Source organism: Apodemus sylvaticus, chromosome 16 (genome assembly GCF_947179515.1).
Source record: "Apodemus sylvaticus chromosome 16, mApoSyl1.1, whole genome shotgun sequence".
NCBI classification, from domain to species: Eukaryota; Metazoa; Chordata; class Mammalia; order Rodentia; family Muridae; genus Apodemus; species Apodemus sylvaticus.
In genome coordinates, this window is record NC_067487.1 from 17,527,496 (window position 1) to 17,548,707 (window position 21,212).

The following is a 21,212-nucleotide window of genomic DNA, read 5'->3' on the forward strand; positions in this document are numbered from 1 at the left end:
AGAGAGAGAGAGAGAGAGAGAGAATAGAGAGAGTGGAGGCCGGCCATAACCATGTGGAGGGGGGAAGAGCCCCAGGGGCAGAGAGGTGAGAGAGTGTGGGAGAGCAGAGAGCAAAGAGGGAGAGGAGGAGCAAGTACCCCCTCTTATAGTGGGCCAGATCTCTGGGGCGGGGCATACCTGGCTATTGCCAGGTAGATGTGGGGTGGAGCTTAGACAAAACCCCAACAGGCTCTTCCCAGGAAGAGCGACTTCCACTGCAAATGGATCAAGAAAGCTAAGGAATGTCAGCGGCTGACAACAGAGGCCTAGGGCTGCAGCGGGGATCGTGGGAGCTGGGGGATCGTGGGAGCTGGGGGATCGTGGGAGCTGAACCACATATTGAAGATAATGGTCCTGCTAGAGATACAACAGGAAGTAGACAAAGAACACGGTACGTTACCAGACTTACGGGCAGCAGAGGCTGACAAAGCCCTCCCACTGCCCAGCTGTCTGCTGCTCCTACCTGCTGGCCTGGCCTTCCCTTCACTACCAGCTCATGTGATTCCAACCAGACACAACTTCCCGGAGGACTCCGTGAGATTCGACCAGAACACCTACAAGCCCATGGGGTCGTTCATCAGACAGCGTGATGCCCAATATGGTTAAGTCTATCAGACAGCGGCCTACTACCAGGCAAATCAACACATCCTAGCCCATCATCTCCCAGGAGCAGGGAAGTCTGCGACACAGAGCTCATCCGTAGCACTGATCTGCAGACGTGCTCTCTGTGCTGACTCTGCAGGTTTTGTCTTGCCTATTTGTAAATGAAGTGTCTAGTCTCAGATATTTGAAGAAGTCTTAGACAAAACATACTCAGCTGGAACCCAAGCTATGCAAACAATCTTGGCGTAGACCCATTATGCCATAGACCCCTTAGTTAGAGTGGGATCCTAGAGCACAAAAAAAAAAAAAAAAAAAAAAAAAAACAATAAAAAAGGGCCCCAGACAGTATAGCTGCACCATCGGTCCTTAGAACTGGCAATCCAGTTGGTCATGAGAAATGAAAGCACTGAGGCTCAGGAGGATCCAAAAGACTAGGTGTTTCCAGAGAACTCTATCTGGCAAGGAACTTAAGCCCTCTAAAACCCTCGGCTCCACCTGGGACAGGCAATGGTGCCCAGCATGCAGACACTGCATATAAAGGACACTGCCTATATAGGAAGCAGAGCAGCTAGATCTCTGCCAGACAGATAGATCCTCCTGAATGCCTCTGTTCTGACTGTTGTAGCTTATTAAAAGATGTGTGGTTTCTAGATCAACCTGAGGGGCTTTCCAAGCTGTGTCAGCTCATCAATGGTACTAGTGACATTCCCAGCTGTGCCAATTCCCTGTCACACAGTAACTACGAGGAGCGAGTAGTTGTGTTTTGGTTGAACGGGTGGTCCCTGAGTGTTAAATCTCGGCCTGCGTGAAGGGCCTCGTAAGCAAGCTCTCAAGCCCAGACTTCCCTCAGCAGTCACTGATTAAGAAAATGTTCTACAGGCTCGGGTAAAGGCCAGTCTTATAAGGGCTCATCACAACTGAGGTGTTCCCCTTCTCTGAGGACTCTCACTTGTGTCAAGTTGGCATACAAGCCAGAGCAGTGCTTATGGGTACAAGTCATCTGTCTGTCCATCCGTCCGTCCGTCCGTCCGTCCATCCTTCCATCCTTGTTCCTGGCTCCTGGCCGAGGGAGCCACAGCCATAGGTGCAGGATGGGAAGTCTCTCACCAAAGCTGTGTCTCTAAGGACTCTTCCTCAGATCTAGTGAACTCACCCGTTGCTGTAAAGATTCAGAACCTTCGATAGGCAGCGCCTTGTGCTGCTTGTATTTTTCTGAGAATAAATTTTTCTGAGATAAAATTCAGAAGGGCTCCTCCCGCTGTTTCCCACGTTCTTGTTTTGGTAGGATGGGGTCATCAGAATACTGTTTTGACTGCCATTAAGAGCTGTGTTTCCTAAGGGTCTTTGTGTGTCAGGGAGCATCTCAAAAGTTGGTGGCATGTTCAACTTCAAGGCCCTGAAGGTCAGGCACAGCTCGTAAATTTTGGCATTAGTTCTCTGCAGACCCGGGAGAGCCCACAGGAAGGTCTCCTTTTTCTCCTGGAGAAGAAGCTTTTTCAGCTGTAGCAATTTCCTTCTGGCCTTGGGGCAGATTTGGTAAATTAACTTTCTGGGCGGTAGGTTCTAAAACCCTGTGTCGTCAGGCCCTCCTGCACCAGAACCCTTTCCATCTGTAAAATAGAAGCTGGGCTCCCCTCCTCAGCAGCTCCTGTATCTCAGGGTGGCCTCAGGTTTGCTGACTCACTTCAGGTGACACATCCTGATCATCCTGCCTCCAGCTCCCAAGTGCTACTGTTACCTGTGTGCACCGCCACACCTGGGAAGGATTTCATACATGCCAGGCCGGCACTTTGAGCTAACCTACATATTATTTGTTTGTTTGTTTATTTATTTATTTATTATTCCTACATATTGTTGTTGTTATTTTCCTCAAGAGAAAGAGAGCATCAGGAAACTATAGGGTTGTTTTTTATTTTTAATCGGTGTGCAGTTTATAATTGTTGCTTCCATCTGCCCATCTGACGCTTCTTGTTGGCTTTGTCATGGAAGTGATATGCAGCTCTCTCTCCCTCCATCTTGAAGCTTTTAGTCTGCCCAGAGCTTCACCAGTGCTGGATAGAAGCTGACTTAAGGACATTTATTGGTTGTTTCAATTATAGCCATTTAGGGAAGCAATCCTGCTTTCACAAATGTGAGATTTAAAAATAGCAAGTGGTCTGCATTTAAATAACCTTCTCCACAATGATAAGCATCAGTGCAGGTACTGATGCCCAATGGCTGCTCATCTTAAGGAGTGGGGAGTTTATGTTTTAAAGCTACCTGGCTGGGAAAGAACAGGCTGCAACCTTGAGGACCAGAGTTCAGCTACATAAAAAGGCAGGCATGGTGGTGCATGCTGGTAACGCCCATCTTGCCAGGCCGACACGGGTGGAGCCGTAGAGCCCTCTGATTAGACAGCCCAGCCGAGGTAGCAAGCTTCTTGTTGGAGGCACTGAGGTGGGAAGCCGCCTCGTGTCCTGCTCCGGTGTGTGCACAGTGTGCGCTCACACTGCTCTGAGGTTTCTTCACGGCCTCCACCCTCCCGCGGTCTCTTCTACTCTCCTCACTTGTGCTGCCCCTGGTCTCTGCTCCTTGGAAGTCTTTGTAGCCGTCTCTAGCTGCTGTTGAGCTGGAGTGTCCTGCTCTTGACTCAACTATTTCAGCCTCACCAGAAGTCTCTTCCAGGCCTAGTCTGAAGTCTCTGAGTGGCCTGGACTGGTAAGGAAACCGTTGGAGTCTCTTGAGTGTCCACAGTTCTTCTGGAGACTCCCCTGGCACTCACAAGTTTTAAAGCAGCTGAGATTGTCTGCATGACCAACTCCAAGAACTGGCTGCTTAATTAGCAGCGCCTTCAGCCTTGGGGAGGATGTCAGGGATGACCTGGTGCCTTCAGCCTTGGGGAGGATGTCAGGGATGACCTAGTGTTTGCTGCCCTCCGGATGGTCCTTCACAAGCTGGAGGAGCGTCTTAGTCCAGACAGACTCTGCAAATCTCAGCGATCACAGTGGCAGTTGCTCCGGATCCCACCTCCTCCTGTCCTAGGTGACTGCCTGCCTCCTTCCTGGTGGGGTGGGAGATGGGAGATTTGGGAGGAGCCTTGACAGCTAGCTTTCAATCAATCACTTCAACAGCCTGAACTTTACGGCTTCCATAAGCAAACCAAACCATAAAGGACTATTTTATAGAGATATACTATTCAGTTAGCAATTTTTTTTTTCAGCTAACTGTTTCTAAGGCTTGATCAGTCTTAAGTTACGGTTGTGTTTTTGTGGATAACAGCAGTTCTCGATCTGGAGTGATTGAGCTTAGCAATATCTGAAGACAGCTGTGGTTGTCCGCACAGATGTGGGAAGGGACTGCCGGTATCGGCTAAGACCCACAGATGTGCCAAGCATCCTCAGCTGCACAAGACCATGCAACAGTGTGCACGAACTTGGTCCAGATGTTTCCTAAGTTCCTACTCTTTTCTGCTTTGGTCTCTCGCTATCTCAATAAAAACATCCTGCTGAAGAAATTTCCCAATTTCTAAGAGTGGTTTTTTTTTTTTGGTGGAGGTGTGTGGATTATGTAGTCTTGAGATTCTTCAGACTTTAATATTATTGTTACATACATTATGATGATATATTTCTAAATCTCTGGATATCCCAATTCTCTTTATTTCTAAACTGATTCTTGTGATAATTGTGAGCAGGTGAGCTAGAACATTATTTTTATCTGAGTTTTGAGGACACAGATTTGTGCTCAGAGCATCACCAATCCAGCAGGTGTTTTCTGAGAACCAGGGATAGCAGGGGAGCACCAGGGGAGCACCAAAGAACGCCATTCTTCTTACTGAAGTTTTTGGTTTTTGTTTTGTTTGTTTGTCTTTGCTGTTTGCTTATTGTAGTTACTTACTGAATGCCTCGGTTACCAACCCCGACCGTGTAAGAGACGGGCACTTCAAGTGTGGCCAGTGGGCCCTGCTGGGGAGCCCAGCCTTTGCTTTTCCACACCTCTCAGTTGCGATGAGTAAGCGTGTGATTTTCCCTACTGCTCCTTTTCACCGAGCCCGGTTTTATTGCCTATTGCCGGCCCGGGAATGAATCACTTGGAAAGGCAGCTGACTCTGTCGGCTGCGCTCCTGTTTGCTAAAAATAAGAGGAAGATGACTTCCAAGTTCACACCCACAACTGTTTTCATCAGGTCCTCTGGCAGGAGGCAGGCCGACTACATTGGAGCCTCTTACGTCTCCCTGTTTAATTTGTGGCTTAGTGGGGATTCTTTCTGTATTTCTCTCTGCCTGGTTTCTGCCCACCAGGAGAAGACTATGATAATTTAATCTTATTTTTTTTTTTAAAAAGGAAGACTATGTGCTATATGGTGTACACACACACACACACACACCCAGAAGAGGGCATCAGAGTCCCTGGAGCTTGATTTCAGGCTCTGAGCCACGACATGGGCACTGGGAACCAAACTCATGTCTTCCAGAAAGGAGGCAAGGGCTCTTACCCACTGAGCCGTCCCGCCAGCCCCCTAATCGATATTTCCTGACTTTGCCAAGTTCTGTAAATGAGATATCCTTTTTAGATACTCTTTAGAATCACATATTTTGTATATTGTTCGTGTATTAGATTAGTTTCTTTGATGATGCTATGATAGTGATAATACCCTCACGAAAATAACTTAATGGAGAAAGGGAGGATAGAGCCTGTCTTGGGGAGGGAGGGGCGAGTGTGGAAGCAGGAAGCTGGCTGTGGAGGTTGCATCCACACCAGGCATGGAGGAAGCTGTGCTATCAAACCTCCAAGCCAGTCCTGAGACAAACTTCCTCTTGGAAGGCTCTGCCTCCTAAACATTCATGGGACCTTACCAAACAGCACCAGCAGCTAAGGGCTGTTTAAACACATGAGCCTTTGGGGAGAATTTTATATTCAAGGCACAACAGATATAATTAAACTTAAAAAAAAAAAACCTCCTTGGAATCCAAGTGGAATATTTCATTTTTTTTTAGACCAAGAGTCAGCAGACAGCTTTTGGATCAAAATGAATTTCCCTAGAGGATGATTTCTGGAGGATTGGCTGACCCCATATGGAATTCAGATCTCTGGAGATAGTTCATGCCGGAAGTCTGGGCTTGAGAGGTTGCTTACGAGGCTTCTGCCAGGACGCCTTCACGCAGGGACCACCCGTTCAACCAACCGGTGGCCCTGGGCTCTCTAGGAAAGCAGGCTGTGCAGGCCATGAGGAGCAAGCCAGTAAGCAGCACCTCCCCATGGCTCCTCAGTAACTCCTGCCTGCAGGTTCTCACCCTGTGTGACTTCCCGCCTTGGCTTTCCTCGATGCCAAATAAATGTCTTTAAGCCAAATAAGCCCTTTCCTTTCCAAGATGCTTCACAGTGACAGTAACCCTAAAGGAGGCAAATTTAGAACTGGTACAGTTGGCCCTCTCTAGTCAATGGTTCTGCCTACTCTAGGTGAAAACGGACCTTTCTAGTGAAGATTACCTAAGAAGCGCAGATGAAAAACAGCAGGAAAAAAATTGCATAAACAGGGGGCTATGTACAGGTATGTGAAGGGTTAAGCACTGTGGCTTTTGTCATCCAAGGGGACAAAAAGGTAGTCCCTAAAACCAATCTCTCACACGCCAGGGGACAACTGAATGCATTTTAGACTTAACTATATAGCCAGACTTAGATAAAAGTCTTCATCACCGTCACAGACCTGCTGCCCAGACACCAAACACACACCACGTATGCAGGCACATACTTGGGCGCAAGCGCGCCCACACACACACACACACACACACCACTCAGAAAAACAACAGCAAGCACCCCACTCTTCACACACATCAGGGGTGACCCAGAGTGAAGTCTGGTGCCTGGGGAAATTCTTTGCCTTGACTTGGGCATTGAACTTTGGTGGTGAGAGCGGAACACGGGGCTCGGGGCCAATCTCTGCGCAGCCTGATTACAAGAAGGAAGCAAGGTGTGGGGTCAAGGGAGGAGGCACAAGCTGGTTCAAGAGCACACAGGCGGGTCAGAGTCCCAGCACAGGCCTGAGGAAGACAGGGACAGTCCCCGGCCTGTCACTCAGGTGGCCCTCACCTGAGACACTGCAGAGTCTTAGAGAGCATGCCCTCCTGTGTGGTTTGCCTCTCCTTAAAGTTTTCTTTATTTTGTCTTCTGCACCAAACATAGCTCTTCTCAAAGCATGATCCAGAAGCTGGAAGTGACAGGAAAAGCCCCTGCTTAGTAAGAGATTTCCGGGGACCCTGCTCCCCTGGTTTCCACAGCGGACTCTGTCATCAGCCAATTCCTCCCACACAGGCAAGACGCAGGGTGCGAGGAACATGGAGAATCCCCTGAGCCCTGGTGCATCCTCCCCTCACAAGCACCTCACTCACTCACACGCCCTGCCTCGGCTCCCAGTGGCACACACACTGGTAGAAGCCGTTGCTCCCGGCAGAGTGCCAAGGCCTTGGGTGGAGCCTGTCAGTCACACAGCCTAGTTTTTCTTGCCAAACCATTTCACCTGGGTAATGCCCTCACTGCCACCAGAACAAAGCCTGGCCCAAAGGAAGTTTCATTGTCCTTGAAGTCCTGGCTTTAAAAAATAAGGCCTATTTGTCTGGATCTGACAGTTGGGGGACAGAAATGTCTTGGTGCACTTTGTTCTGGGTTCAGCGATGTCTCTCTCGTGCACGGCAAACAGCAGGTAAGCCACTTGCTTAAGTGGCCACGTCATGTGGAACTGGACTGCACTGGAGCCATGACACTGAGGACACCTGGGCCCCATCCCAAGGGCCTGGCCACACAGATTGTCTTTCATAATGAACCTGTCCCAGACGAGGGACTCAGACTAGAAATCCCTGCCCTGCAAAATGATGGCCAAACATTCTAATAGAAAACACACTTCAAGGCATTTGAGAAAAATTTGGCCCAGAGGGACGGCTCAGTGGGCACAAGAGCCTGCGGCCTACACCTGACAACCTAAGTTCCAGGCCCACACACAGGTGGAAGAAAACAACTGAGTCCACAGACACACCCTCTCACCCCTGCACTTGTATCACGTCATGCGTGTGCCAACCAGCACACATTATACACCATAGGTCATTTTTTTAAAGCTAAATTTTTTTTTTAAAAAAAAATTATTTGAAAAATAAAGTTAGACCTCAGATAGTTTTTTCGCAATAACACTTATTTAGGACAGGCAAGAAATGTGAGATCTGCACAGCTGGAAGACAAGAGCAGGAAAGGAACTGTCAGTCTCAGAACAGTCTTGGACTCAGCAACTGAGGTTAACACGTGTCTGAATTCGGCTTATACTAGACACTGATCCAGGACAAACTGCTGCCCATACCCTGAAAGCCTGTCACAGGGCAATGGGGGAAAGAAGCCAAGCTCCCAGGCTCAGTGGCACACCCCTGTAAGCAGCCCTGGGAAGGGGGAGGCTGGAAAATCGGGAGTTCAAGGTTATCCTTGGCTACACAGCAAGGCGGGGAGTTCCTGGTGGGGAAAGCCTGGGCTCCATGAGACTCAGTCTCAAAGCAGAACCTCAGCAAGGTTAAGTGTTGTTCTGTCTGGATTCATTCATGTGACAAGATTTTAGAGAGTGAAGATGGGGGGGGGGGGGCAGGAAAGGGACAAAGGGATGATAAGGAACCCCAGAGGGATTGTCATAAAGTGTCCCACGGAGACACACTTGCTGTGCACTGGGAAACACAGCTCGGAGCTGCACATAGCGGTGGGTGTGTGCACTCGGGAAGGGGAGGATATGGAACCAGGCAATTCCAGTGAGGTCTCTAGCCTGCACCAGAACTATCATAGCCTTGCAGAACGCCAGCTTTGATACTGTCATGTAAAAGGTCACCAGCAAGGATACAGGGTGACAAGAAAGAGGAAAGGCCTCCTGTGTACCCTGAGGCAGTTTATAAAAACTGTGTCGCAGCAATAGGGATGGAGGAAGGGCCTGACAGGGCAGGGCAAGCATCGACACTGACTCCAGGCTAGCCCAGCAGATGCTAAGCCTGTGTGTGTTTAATTTTTAAAGACACCAGAATGGAACTCCAAAACACACAAGCTGAGGACCTAAGATGCAACTGACTTACTGGGACCTTTGAGAAAATGTGACCCTTTTTCCACACAGAGAACAACTGTCCGGTAACTGTTCAGCCTAAGTGACAGTTCCTTAATGCCCAAGGGACAGGATACAAGTAAAAGAGAGATTGGTGAAGGGACCCATGGGGGAACAAGCAGACGCCTGGGGCAGAGGCCCAGCTGTACAGGAATTACAGGCATGACTCAGATGTCCACAGGGTGCAATGGACGTACAGACACAAAGGCTGACACCCAAGGGCGCACGCAGCACAGAAAGAACCGCAGTTCTGATATGGTGTGGCTGTCCCGCATTCCCCCAAAGCCATGAGAAGCCTTTAGAAAGGCTGAGAGCGTACCACCTAGTTTAATCTGCAACAGAAGAGAAGGGATATAGCGCTGCAGTCCCTCAGTGTCAGGGGACATTGGCATGGGTACCTGGCTCTCCCATGTGTCCCTTCATTAAGCGCCATTTTACTTATATCCTGTCCCTCAAGCATTTGGGAGACATTGCTTATGCGACAATTAACTGACAGTTGTTCTCTGCGGGGGGGGGGGGGGGGGGGGGGGGGCGGGGAGGACGACAAATCTGTCGCAACCATGCAGTTGGGGATACAGAAACCCAGTAATTGAAAGGTCAGCAGGGAGGCTAAAAGCCCTACTACATGCACAGGGCAGCACGCCCCGCCCCCAGCAATGTCAATGGTGCCAGAGTTGGGAAGACCTGAAAAGGAGGTACACTTGAATACACCCAGAAATTTGAGACTGGAAACTATGAGAATGCTACCTTGGCCCTTAGCTCTGGCCTACACCAGTAAATCTTCTAAGAAGAGACAACAGTTATGGAAACCAGTCCGGGGCTCTGGCTTGGTTTTGAGACTTTTATATCACATGCACACATGGGTTTGAAGAATGGCGGCCCTCTTACGCAATAGTTAAAATGAGGCCAGTCAAGGTGAGGGCTGAGGACCAGCTTCTGTCACCTTCACCCTGCTAAGTCCTCTGCGGGCACATCAGTACAACAGCGTGTGGACGGAATGGCCAGGAGCCGAGCTCAGGAAAGACAATGGTAGTTCTGTTCGATGTAGGATGTCTCAACACTTCGATTTCAGAGTCCGTAGAAAGACTTTGAGTTAATAAATAGTGAACTTAAACACATCTAGGTCTCCCAACACGTGTGTGCATACATACCCACACACACCCACACAAACACACACACACAGACACACTCATCATGTTTATTTAAGTCCTCAAATTAAAACCACAATTACAAAACAATTCTTGCCCATGGCTATCTCTGATGATAGTACAACACAAAGGAAAGAAAATTTAAAAAAAGGCTATATAAACAATTCTTCAAACATATACCTAGAAAATATATATGGTGGTTCCTGTGACGCTTTGACCTCAAATGAACACTGGTAATCACGCCCAGAGAGGGAGAAGGGGGTGTCAAGCAACAGCTTCGCTGTTAATTAAGCAAGGGAAACTGAAGAGCCAGATGTGGAGGCGTAACTCCAGGCCCCTGCGTGGCCTTCCCCCGCCAGGCTGTGCATTTCACTCATTCTAATGAGAAGCTACAAAAGCCCCCAGCTCATAAATACGTCGTGGTGCCGGTAGCTCACCCCTGCCACCTACAAGTGAACTGGCACTTTTCATTAAGCTTATAAAGGCAGAGAGCCCAAGGAAAATTGGGTAAACCCTTTGATCGCACACATTCATGCCTGCAAAATTTCATCTCCAAGAAAGCACCGGACAAGCGTGCAATGAGCTAGATACCAAAAAGAGGTTCATGAGCTGTTATGAAAGCAGACAGCCCTCGACACCCTAAAAAGGGCCGTGGATCTGATGTGTCTGCCGATAGAATGGACGGAGCTACAGCAGTTAGACCCGACACCTGGAAATGCCTCCTTGTACCAGAGACCCCCCCCCCGCCCCCCCAAATGCTGTGTTTATCAAAAAAGCAAACAAACAAAAGACAGCAGTTTATCAAAATACAAATCTTAGTCTTTACTAGAAAACAATAATAACTTTAAATCTGCACTCACAACAGTTCATCAGTGTATAGTGTCACCGACTGGAATATTACAGAACCTTCCCCAAAAACTCACAATAGAATTTAGCTGTCCCATTTTAAGCCTCATTTTTTAAAAGAATTTGAAACAAAACTTTATCTCATGGGAGGAAGGAATTACATGTGAAAAACGCATAAGACATATGTTTTTTTTTTTAAAAAATACCTTAAAAATTAGAACAAAGAAATAAACATATTGACAGGAGCCTGTGAGATGGCTCAGTGGGTCTAAGTGTCTGCCGCCAAGCATGCCCATCTGAGTTCAAACCCCGGAGCACACGTGTGGAAGAGAATCAACTTCCACAAGTTGTCCCGACCTCTCACCATGTGCTGTGACACAGTACCACTCTGTGCCTGCGCACTCAAATAAATGAGAGATTAACTGTGTGGTAGTTAAAAGTGATTGCTGCCCTTCCAGAGGAGATGAGTGTGCTCTAACTCACAACTGGTTATAACTCCATCCCCGGGGCACCCAGCCAGCGCCTTCCTCTTGCTTCTGTGGGTGCCCACATACAGGTGACATCTGTAGAGACACACACGACACACAAAAATAAAAACAAAGGGAGACAGAATGCCTTAGTATAAAGGGCTAGCAACTAACAATGGAAGAGGAAGGGTAAACTGGGCTGGGGATGTGGGGAGACGGAGTAGAGGAAGGGTAAATACCACCAGACACCCTGGAAAGGACTTAGCTGGAAAGCTACAGCTATAGAAGCTTTACAGACATACACAAAAGGTTTAAACAGCGTACTCACACAGCAGGGCAACGATGCCCCTGCCAGACACCAGAGGCTAACAATAAACGACCCAGTGTCAGATATAAGCTGCTTGTTGGAACTGCAGGCTAGGGAGGTCCCCCGGGTCCCCAGACATTGCAACTACTGCCACTGCTCTTGGTTACTCCCCAGAACTCGGTGGTGAGACCCCATTGGTGAGGACGTTACCTGCTTGAATCACAGAATACGGCCAAATCAAGTTGGTCAAGTAGCTTTTCCTCTACTGCCTAGCTTTCAGAGTGCTGGGAAGGGTTTTCAAGGTTTGCAAGCTACTGGAGAAGTGTGACAAAGCCTTCCAACTACAATAGCACATGGTCTAGGGACACACGCCCACCCGCGCACTAGTGGCATGAGCACCGTGGGAGCAGCCAACCACGTCTTCTAAAGTCCTACTTTATGTACATAGGTGTTCTGCCTGTAGGTGTGTATTTGCGTCCCATGTGTGCAATGGCCCCTGAGGCCAGAAGATGACAACAGACCGCCTAAAAATGGAGTTGCAGATGGTTCTGAGCTGCCCTATGGTTGTTGGGAATTAAACACTGGTCCTCTATAAGAGCTGCCAGTGATCTTCACTACCTAGCCAACTCTCTAGCCCTTTCAACCACTTCCTAATTGTATCCAAGTCCCACGCCAGAGGACAAAACCCTTACCTAGCCCCATTATCAGGCTAAGAAGCTATGACAGGATGGGTCATAGGGATGGCCTGGAGAGATGGCTCAGCGGTTAAGAGCACTGACCACTCTTCTGAAGGTCCCAAGTTCAAATCCCAGCAACCACATGGTGGCTCACAACTATCTGTAACAAGATCTGACTCTCTATTCTGGTATGGCTGAAGACAGCTATAGTGTACTTACATTTAATAATAAAAAAATTAAAAAAAAAAAGAATGGGTCATAGGGCCTATGAGAGAACCTCCTACTATTGTGCTACTAAATGGACTGGCTCCTAGTGACTTATCACTACACTCAGAGATCAACGTATCCAGGTCTCATTCTTCACCCAAGAACCTTGTTTTTGAAGTAGATGACACAGAGGCCCTTTCCTGGCCAAGGTGCCCTAAGGGGAACATATAGGAGGCTCAGGATTCCTTGCAGATGAGGGTGGAAAGAGTGCGGGAGCCCCAGGCAGTGGATGACTGTGAGAAGACATCATTGTTCTGGACACATGGGGGTGGCCGCACAGATGAGCTCACAGCGGTTGCTACGGCATGGACAAAGCTTGCTCAAGCCCAAGACAGACCAAATCCCAGCACAGAGCTGGGGCGGTGGGAGGGCTGGGCACACAATCCCACCCCTAGACTTGGAACTACTGACAACTGTTAGCTGCTGGGAGAGGGAGAGGGCAGTTTCTCAAAGAATGTAGCCCCCGCTAAAGCAACCGCACTCTAGTAGAAGGTCACAGAGCCAAGAATAGTTGCCAACACAAAATTGATTTTTGTTTTTGTTTTTGTTTTGTTTTTCAGAGACAGGGTTTCTCTGTGTAGCCCTGGCTGTCCTGGAACTCACTCTGTAGACCAGGCTGGCCTCAAACTCAGAAATCCGCCTGCCTCTGTCTCCCAGGTGCTGGGATTAAAGGCATGCGCTACCACTGCCCCAGCACAAAATTGGTCTTGAAGGATTAAAAAATAGAACACACAAAGTTGGGCATGTAGGGAAATGAATTAAGGTAGAGTTGATGAGAGGAGGTAAATATTATCAAGGCATGCGGGTTTGCAATCCTTGAGATTGAGGCCAGCCTGGTCTATAGAGTGAGTTCTAGGACAGAAAAGACCTGGCTTGAAAACCAAAATAAATAAATAAATAAATAAATAAATAAATAAATAAATAAATGCAAAAAGTCTTTAAAAAAATTAAATGTATAAGGCTAGAAAGGAAAGGACACCCGCAGGTATAATCCCCAAACAATTGTGTCTATATTACTCTCTGGGCAAAGCACATCTAGTCACGGTCTCACCTCAAAACAGACTTTTAGCTGAATAACCTCTGGCTTCATTTTTTTTTTTTAATAGCACTGAAAAGTATGGAAAACAAAAGAAACCCTTGCTCTGGGCTGGAGCACAGCTCCGCGGTAGAGCATATGCCCAGTAAGCATCTGTCCCCGGGTGCTACCTCAGGGTGCCCGTCCCCGGGTGCTACCTCAGGGTCCCTGTCCCCGGGTGCTACCTCACAGGGTCCCTGTCCCCGGGTGCTACCTCAGGGTCCCTGTCCCCGGGTGCTATCTCAGGGTCCCTGTCCCTGGGTGCTATCTCAGGGTACCAGGAGAAGGGCTGGGAGCATAACAGGACTTGCCTTAAGAAATGGCACAAATTCATAATATAGTAATATTGATTACACAGTAATATTGATTACATAGTAATATTGATTACGACATATATAACTAAATTCTTAAAAAGACACAAAGAGGGATGTATAGGGGAGCAGGGAGTGAATTAAGGAAGAGTTGACAGAATGGAGGTGATCAGTATAAAAACAGGTGGCTTTGCCAGGCGATAGTGCATGCCTTTCATCCCATCTCTGTGAGTTTGAGGCTATCCTGGTCTACAGAGCGAGTTCCGGTCCAGCCAGGGCTACAGAGAAAACCTCTTCTCAGCGGTTAAGAGCACTGACTGCCCTTCCGAAGGTCCTGAGTTCAAATCCCAGCAACCATATGGTGGCTCACAACCAGATATCTGTAACAAGATCTGACTCCCTCTTCTGAAGTGTCTGAAAACAGCTACAATGTACTGACATATAATAAATAAATCTTTAAAAAAAAGAAAAAAGAAAAGAAATCAACTCCCACTTCCAAAAAGCAAAACAAAACAAAAAATGTAGTGTGAAACTCTCAAAAACTAATGTCTCCCCTCATTTCTTACTTTGTCCTAAAATAAAACATCATTCATATATGTATATGTATAGGTATATGTATATGTACGTACACATTTTTTTAAATCTGCCCTTTGGAGGAAACGAACTCCTATTGAAAAGTCAACTCCCACCCCACCCCCACCCTTGAGGACGCCTCTATGTGCTTGAGGCAGCAGAATTTATTCATACATAAGCTCTCTAACCTGTCATGGTTCAGTTCACTCGTTTGAGAAGGGGAAGATGTATAAAGTATACAAAGCCACCAGTTAAATTCACCCGAAGACCAAGAGGAGAGAGAGCAGGCTCAGGGGAGAGAGTGGGCAGCTGGCTGTGAACTGACCTGCTGGCGTGGGCAGGCAGGGCGTCCACCCAGGGTGCACACGGGCAGCAAGCAGAAGGTAAGAACTCACGGGGTGGGGATCGGGAAGAGAGTCCCAAGGTTAGAAAGCTTGAAAACCAGCTGCGAATCATATATGTCACCCAGGAATGGCTGCAAGGACAGCTTATCACCTAGATGGAATTCTGGAAATGCAGAATTTTCCAGGTTAAAAGAAAAAAAGAATCAAATCAATACAAGCAGCCCAGGAAACAATATGAGTCACATCTCAGGCTTTCCCGGAAGCCACATGTACTGGAATTTCACTCAACATCAGGGCCTTTTCCTTGTCCTTTCTTCTTGTCTTCCCTGCCTCTTCCTCCTCCACACAGGTGTCTCATGCAAACTTTCTCTGAGGCTGAGGAGGATCTTCCTGCTTTGACTTTGCTATCTGCACCTCCTGAGTGCTAGGACTGCAGGCATCAGCCACTACTTCCTGTCTTAAGTGACCTGGGGACCTACCTCAGGGTTCCACAGACGCTAGGCAAGGACTCTACCCAGCGAGCTGCATCCCCAGCCTCTTTTTTTTTTTTTTTTTTTTTTGACTTCTAAGTGTAGCTCTGATCTCTGCCTTCTAGTACCCACCACCTACGGCATGTAATGCTTTGTAAATCTAACCACACATCCCTCTAACCACCAAGCAGGACTGACACTAGAACGCCCACTTACTGTCGGTCAGCGCCCCGGAAAGCCTGCTGACCACAGGGCTCTCACTGATGCTTTGATCCCGCAGGCGAAGGCGCAGGCGCAGGCGCAGGGCGCATGGATGCTAAGTATGGAAAGCTTTCGCTCGCCTGTACATGGCGGCGCTCTCGTGGCGGGGGAAACGGTAGCAAGGCGCACCCAGCCTTCCCTGCTGTTCCAACTCCTCTGCAAATCCTCAACACAGAAGTGAAGCCACGTAAGGAGGTTAGAGCTGGAAAGGCGACCGCAGCGGCCATGTCTCGCTGCCACTCAGGTTAAACCCTGCAGGCCTGGCCCGCACTGGTTTCTGCCAGGTTTTGAGATGTACAGCTAAGAACGTGGTCACGTGCTGTGGGAGAGGCAGGCTTTCTTGGCCTCCTCTCGTGGAGAGCTCACTCAGTCCTCTGGGCTGGAACAACTGTCTGCTTGCAGCTGTTCCTCCAGCTTTGCCGGCCTGGACATGGGGTGGGGGACACTTGACAAGGGAAATTCTTGAGGACTGTTCAGACAAGGACAGAGACTATAACCTCACTGTGAAACAAGGCAGTGAGCAGCCGGCTAATGTCCTATCAAAAGATTTTATAGCCCTCAAGATTTGGTGGGACACTGAGGTCCTTAGCACTTCTTCACACATTAGGAACAGAGGAGGTGTGGAAGAGATGACAGAAAAGACCACTGTCCCCATGTTCTTCTAACAAGAAATGCCCCTAGCTCTCACCCATGCACAAAGATTGCACTAGTCAGGAGGGAGAAAGAGCTTGGGGCGGGGTTGTCTATATCTAATTTAAATAACTCAATAGCTCCAGGTAACAATTAAAGCCTTGGTGCCTTCCCAAGCTAAGCAGGAAAGAGAGAGATAATAGAGAATACATGGTATATATTTGTGCATGTGATGTGTATGTCTGTGTTTATATATGTGTGGTATATGTGTGTTTGTATGTATGGTGTATATATGTGTGTTTGTGTGTGTGGTGTGTATGTCTGTGTTTGTGTGTGTGGTGTGTATGTCTGTGTTTATATATGTGTGGTGTATGTGTGCTTGTGTGTATGGCATATGTGTGTGTGTGTGTGTTTGTATATATGCATGTGGTGTGTGTGTTATGTGTGTGTGGTATATATGTGTTTGTATATCTATGTCTGGTGTGTATGTTTGTGTGGTTGTGTGTGTAGAGTCTCAAACTCCACTAATTTACACCTGCAGCCCTCTCTGAGCATCATTAGGGCTAAATTTCTTCTAAGCCAGACTGAACCAGACTATAAGAAATAGGCTTACCTACCATATGTTCACGGATAAGCTGTCTCCTGAAATGTTACTATCTGCTTTCTGCATTTATATTTATGTACACGTAACCTCCGTATATTTAGTATGAAAATCAATGTGTTCATTTATGTGGTTGTTAATCCCCACAAGGTCTTGTACTTGTCCAGCCATTATGCCACACCTATGCCTAAAATAAAAAGCAGAGCTGAGCTCTTTGGAAATGCTTGGCACCCCGCTGTATTCCAGACACAACCACAAGCCCTTGGCTCTGGGGACGGGGGACACGGAGCCCGCTTAAAACCTCAACGACTTTGCACAACAGTCTTGTCATTTTGCAGCTGAACCTTTGCTATTTACTCTGTGTGTGTGTGTGTGTGTGTGTTTTATTGTATGTAATTGCTTCTGGTTACAGACATATCTAAACCCAGTTTCTGCCTGAAGTCAACTTTTTAATAACGTCCCAAGAAAGGCCGAAAACCCAAGCTTTCCTACGCGTGAGCACACACAATTACCTCAAGAGAAGCCATAAAAACTTAATGAAGGCCACGAAGAAACTGAAACTTGACTGAGGAGTTTGGCACGCTCCCTTTCGCCAATCCTGGAGCGACTTTTGAAGGCAGCGGTGTCAGCTGATTGGCACAGGCCTTGCAAGCTTCCCCTGGCCACTGGCCCCTAGCAGGATGCCTGATCCCAGTTAAACCAGGCAAGTGCAGACAAGAAGCACACACAGGAATCAGGACCATGAGGCAACTGCTTCTCCCAGCTGGGAGTTGTTTTGTGGCTGTAGTGCCCTCAGCAGCATCTGCACACATTCGGGGTGTCGAAAGTCGAGAGGGAGGCTGCGTGTATTGAGCGAGTGAAGGTCAGAGATGCCGCTCTCTATGCAATGGGCATAGACAGCCCCTCCGGCAAAGAGGTGCCTGGCCCCCAGTGTCAAAGGTGGTCTCCTACTTCTCTGTGGGCTGCCTCACCACATGTGTTAATAACCACTCGGTTAATTTATTTTTTAGTTGTTAGTGTGAGTTTCAAACTGTAGGCTAATGAGCAAGAAGTCGTTATCTCTAAATCACAGAGAAAAGATAATAGAAAGGGAATACCGCTCAGTGTGAAGTGTTAAGTGTGAAGGCCTATAAGGTAGCTCTGCCTTTGGGCACTAGGTGAACCAGCTGTTCTGCGTAGGGCAGAATGTTGACAGAAACCACGATGCTAACATAAACCCTAGAAATCACGATGATAACAAAAACGTGCCAGCAAATTAAAAGCATCTTAAATATTTTTTTTTTAACTCCCAGAAATACCAGCGGCCAGCAGCAACGGGGAAAGGCTGTGCACGGAATAATCCACTCATAAACCTTGGTCTAGTCACTTACTAATCTTTGGGTTAAGATTCTTCACTGGAAAGAGGAAAAATGAAAATAGGTTAGGCAACCAGTAAAGACGACTTCAGATCACGGAGATCTCCTCACGGAGAACCCGAGGTAAAAAGGAGTTCTTGGAATTACTCAACAGTCCCATAACTTAGAGGGGTTAGGGCTAGGGTTAAGTTTCCAACACTCGCACTAGGGGGCAGAATTCTACCCAAGGGGAGGCTTCAGTCCTCTGGCTTAGGGAGCCTGGTCGCCCCTCAACAACACACAAATCTTCTAAAACATCATTAAGTCAAGCACTATTTTCCCTAGAGACAAAACCTCATTTTTCTTATAGATAAAAGTAACTAAAAACCCAGTCGAGCAGTAATTTACTGTTGTATACCAACTCAAAAGTCCTGCTGCCTTCCTACAGGTATAAAGCCCACAAATTAAAAAATAGTAAGGACTCTCTATTTTCTATATATCTCTCTTCTTCTAAGTGATGGATGGTTAATTTCTTTCCAGGATGCCTTTCAGGGTGACAGAGACAAACACTTTGGTAAAAGTCAATTTGACCACTATACAATAATACATCGCTGTGGCCATTATAAGTAGCTGTCTGAGAATACAGTACGTGAACGTCACACTGTGAAACACTATAGCCAATTAACTCTGATAAAGCAGGTTAGCTAAAGCTGAGGCAAACTCTCACCATTCTGATTTGCTGGAAGATTCCAAGACTGCCCTGGATTCACAAAACATCACCCTGACTTTCAGCAAAAATCTCACCAGCCTGCCTCAAGTCAGCTAAGTTTACTCTGAGCCACTTCAAACCTCAAGACTTAAACAGAATTTATTAAATAAACACAACCAAGAAAGGAATCTGTGCCAAGAAACCAGAGCGGCTCTCCATCCCAGGGGGAAAAGGAAACTTTCAAGTCCCGTCTCAAGTAACTGTGGTGTCCCTCTCTCAAAGACCCTAAAGCGGGCATCGGTTTCATCTTCTAAAATAACCATTGTTTGCCCTAAACGAATTTTATCTAAACTCGAATTCAAGATGTGCCCCCCCCCCCCAAAAAAAAACAACTGGCATTAAAAACAGGATCATTCGGTCTTGTGCTCTGGAATTATCCGCAAACCCGACCTGAGCAGCGCTGGTAAAGTACGGACCCCAGACTTGAAGGCCCAAAGAGGCAGGGCAAGCGGTGACTGATGGACCCAGCCGGCCGGCTCACACTTCGTTAGCCGGCTCCTCTGGAAGCCACAGGAAGCCCGCACGTTCGGCAAAGGAAGTCCCAGACCTTTCTTGGAGCAAGGCACCTCCCGGCTGCGCCTTTTACCGCGTTTCCTGCACCCGAGCCGTCCGGCCCGCAGCTCTCCCCCACCCGACGCCCGGGGACTCACCTGGCGCGGAGTGTCAGCTAGCCACCCACGCCCGGGGACATGCGAGCGCAGGACAAACCCAAACCTGCCTAGGCTTACTCATCCGAGACTCGGGGCCGGCGGAGGGAGTGGGGTTTCAGGAGACTCCCACAAAGTTTCCCCTCCTGGGACGCGCAGGCGCCGGGGCGCGCTCGGTGTGCCGGTCCCGGTCCCGGTCTCCGCCAGGTCCTCCCCGCCACTCACCTCGGGAAAGAAGCTGTCCATTGTTCCGGCGCCCGCACCTTCCCGGCACGGCTCCAGTTGCGGAAGTCAGCGCAGCGGCAGGTCCCCGGGAAGCCACGCGTGTCACGGTGCGCCTCGGGGCGACTCCAGCCCGCGGAGCCGCCGCGCTGCCATCCCCCAGTCGCTGCTGCTCCTCCGCACCTTTTGTCCGCCTCTCGGACCTCCTCCGTCCCAACCGCAGCCTTTGTCTCTCCTTCCTCCAAGTTCCTCACTTCTGGGCGAAGTGCTCCCGGGCCGAGAACAGCTGGTGGCACATTCTTCCCGGGCTGGGGGAGGGCGGGCAAGGGGCTGGCGACGCGCCTGCCTCCCTCTGAGCTCCACCGGGGGCGCTCGGTCCCAGCGGGGGTGGGGTGGAAGACTGCAGATCACCAGCAAGCCAGCAACGGTGAGCACTCCGGCCCCAGGCTCGGCCGGCTCTCGCCAGCTCCTGAGTCTCGCTTACTCCTGTGCTCCGTCCGCCCCGCCCTCAAACCCCGCCCCCGACTCATAGACACGCCTCCGTGAGTAAAGCCACGCCTCCTCTGGGCCTGGCCCCGCCCCCGGAAGCTCTTCCAACCTGCGGAGACTGAGCGCCTGCTCTCAACTACACTCAGACCCCGCCTACTTGACTCCTGGTTACGCCCATTGTAGCCCCGCCTATAGCTTGCTCCCCCCAGCCGCGCCCTCTCCCAACAACCACCCAGACACGCCCACCGGATACGCGGCCCCGCCCCTAGGAGCCCTGCCCTCTGCCTTCCCTGAGTGCAGCCGGGCGCGCGGGCTGCCAGCTACCACCTAAATCCACTCTGAATCCTTGGAGCTGTGCTCTTCTCCTGGGTCTCCTCGCCACCTGTCTAGGCGCCATTAGATGACTTGACTCGTCCCTCTGGCCGTAGAGACTAGATAGTTAGGCGGGATTGAAGAGGGGCCCCACGGCGGTGAATGTTAGACACCCCAGGAACCTGCTCCACGTGGATCTCATCAGTGGGGCTCTACCGTTGTGCGATCCCTGGACAGGAAGCGGAAATCAGAGGAATCTGAACTTTTGAAAGTTGCTTTCCCTTGTCGAGTTTCTCTGCTCCCAGTCGGTTTTTTTTTTTTTTTTCTAATAGCCGCAGGGAAATGTTTCGTACACTGGAAGGGAACGTGTACACCTTAAAACTGCAACCTCTTTTTTTCTGGACCTAAAGGAAGTAGAGCCGATGGGAAGTGGGTAAATGCTCTCGTTCACCAGGAGTCAGTCCTGGTTCTTACTGAGACAACGCCTCCCCCTTTATTGTGGCCAGGAAGCTGTGGATCCTGTAGCACAGACTGGGATTCTTAGGTCTGCTTTCCTAACAGGAGTCCAGATGGCCCTCCAAAGGTGGTGCTACGCCCAGTGCAGAAAGAACTCCCAACAGCGCAGAGGGAGTTTCCTTCTGTAGCAGTTAATGAGACAAGGTCATCCAAGTACTGAGTCCGTGAACCCTTTGAACCGACCGGCTGGGTGCAGTCAGACTCACTCAG

At 48.9% G+C, this 21,212-nt stretch overlaps 1 protein-coding gene across 1 annotated transcript in view; it reads right to left on the bottom strand.

Annotated features, from left to right (window-relative positions):
- Myo10 (myosin X) overlaps window positions 1-20,180 on the bottom strand; it is a 207,179-nt gene extending 186,999 nt beyond the window's left edge. Inside the window, exon 1 of the mRNA XM_052159434.1 lies at window positions 19,689-20,180. Within this exon, the coding sequence (XP_052015394.1) occupies window positions 19,689-19,709 (21 nt within the window). The 5' untranslated portion in view covers window positions 19,710-20,180. The remainder of the gene's footprint in view (window positions 1-19,688) is intronic.
- Window positions 20,181-21,212: the final 1,032 nt, after the last annotated feature.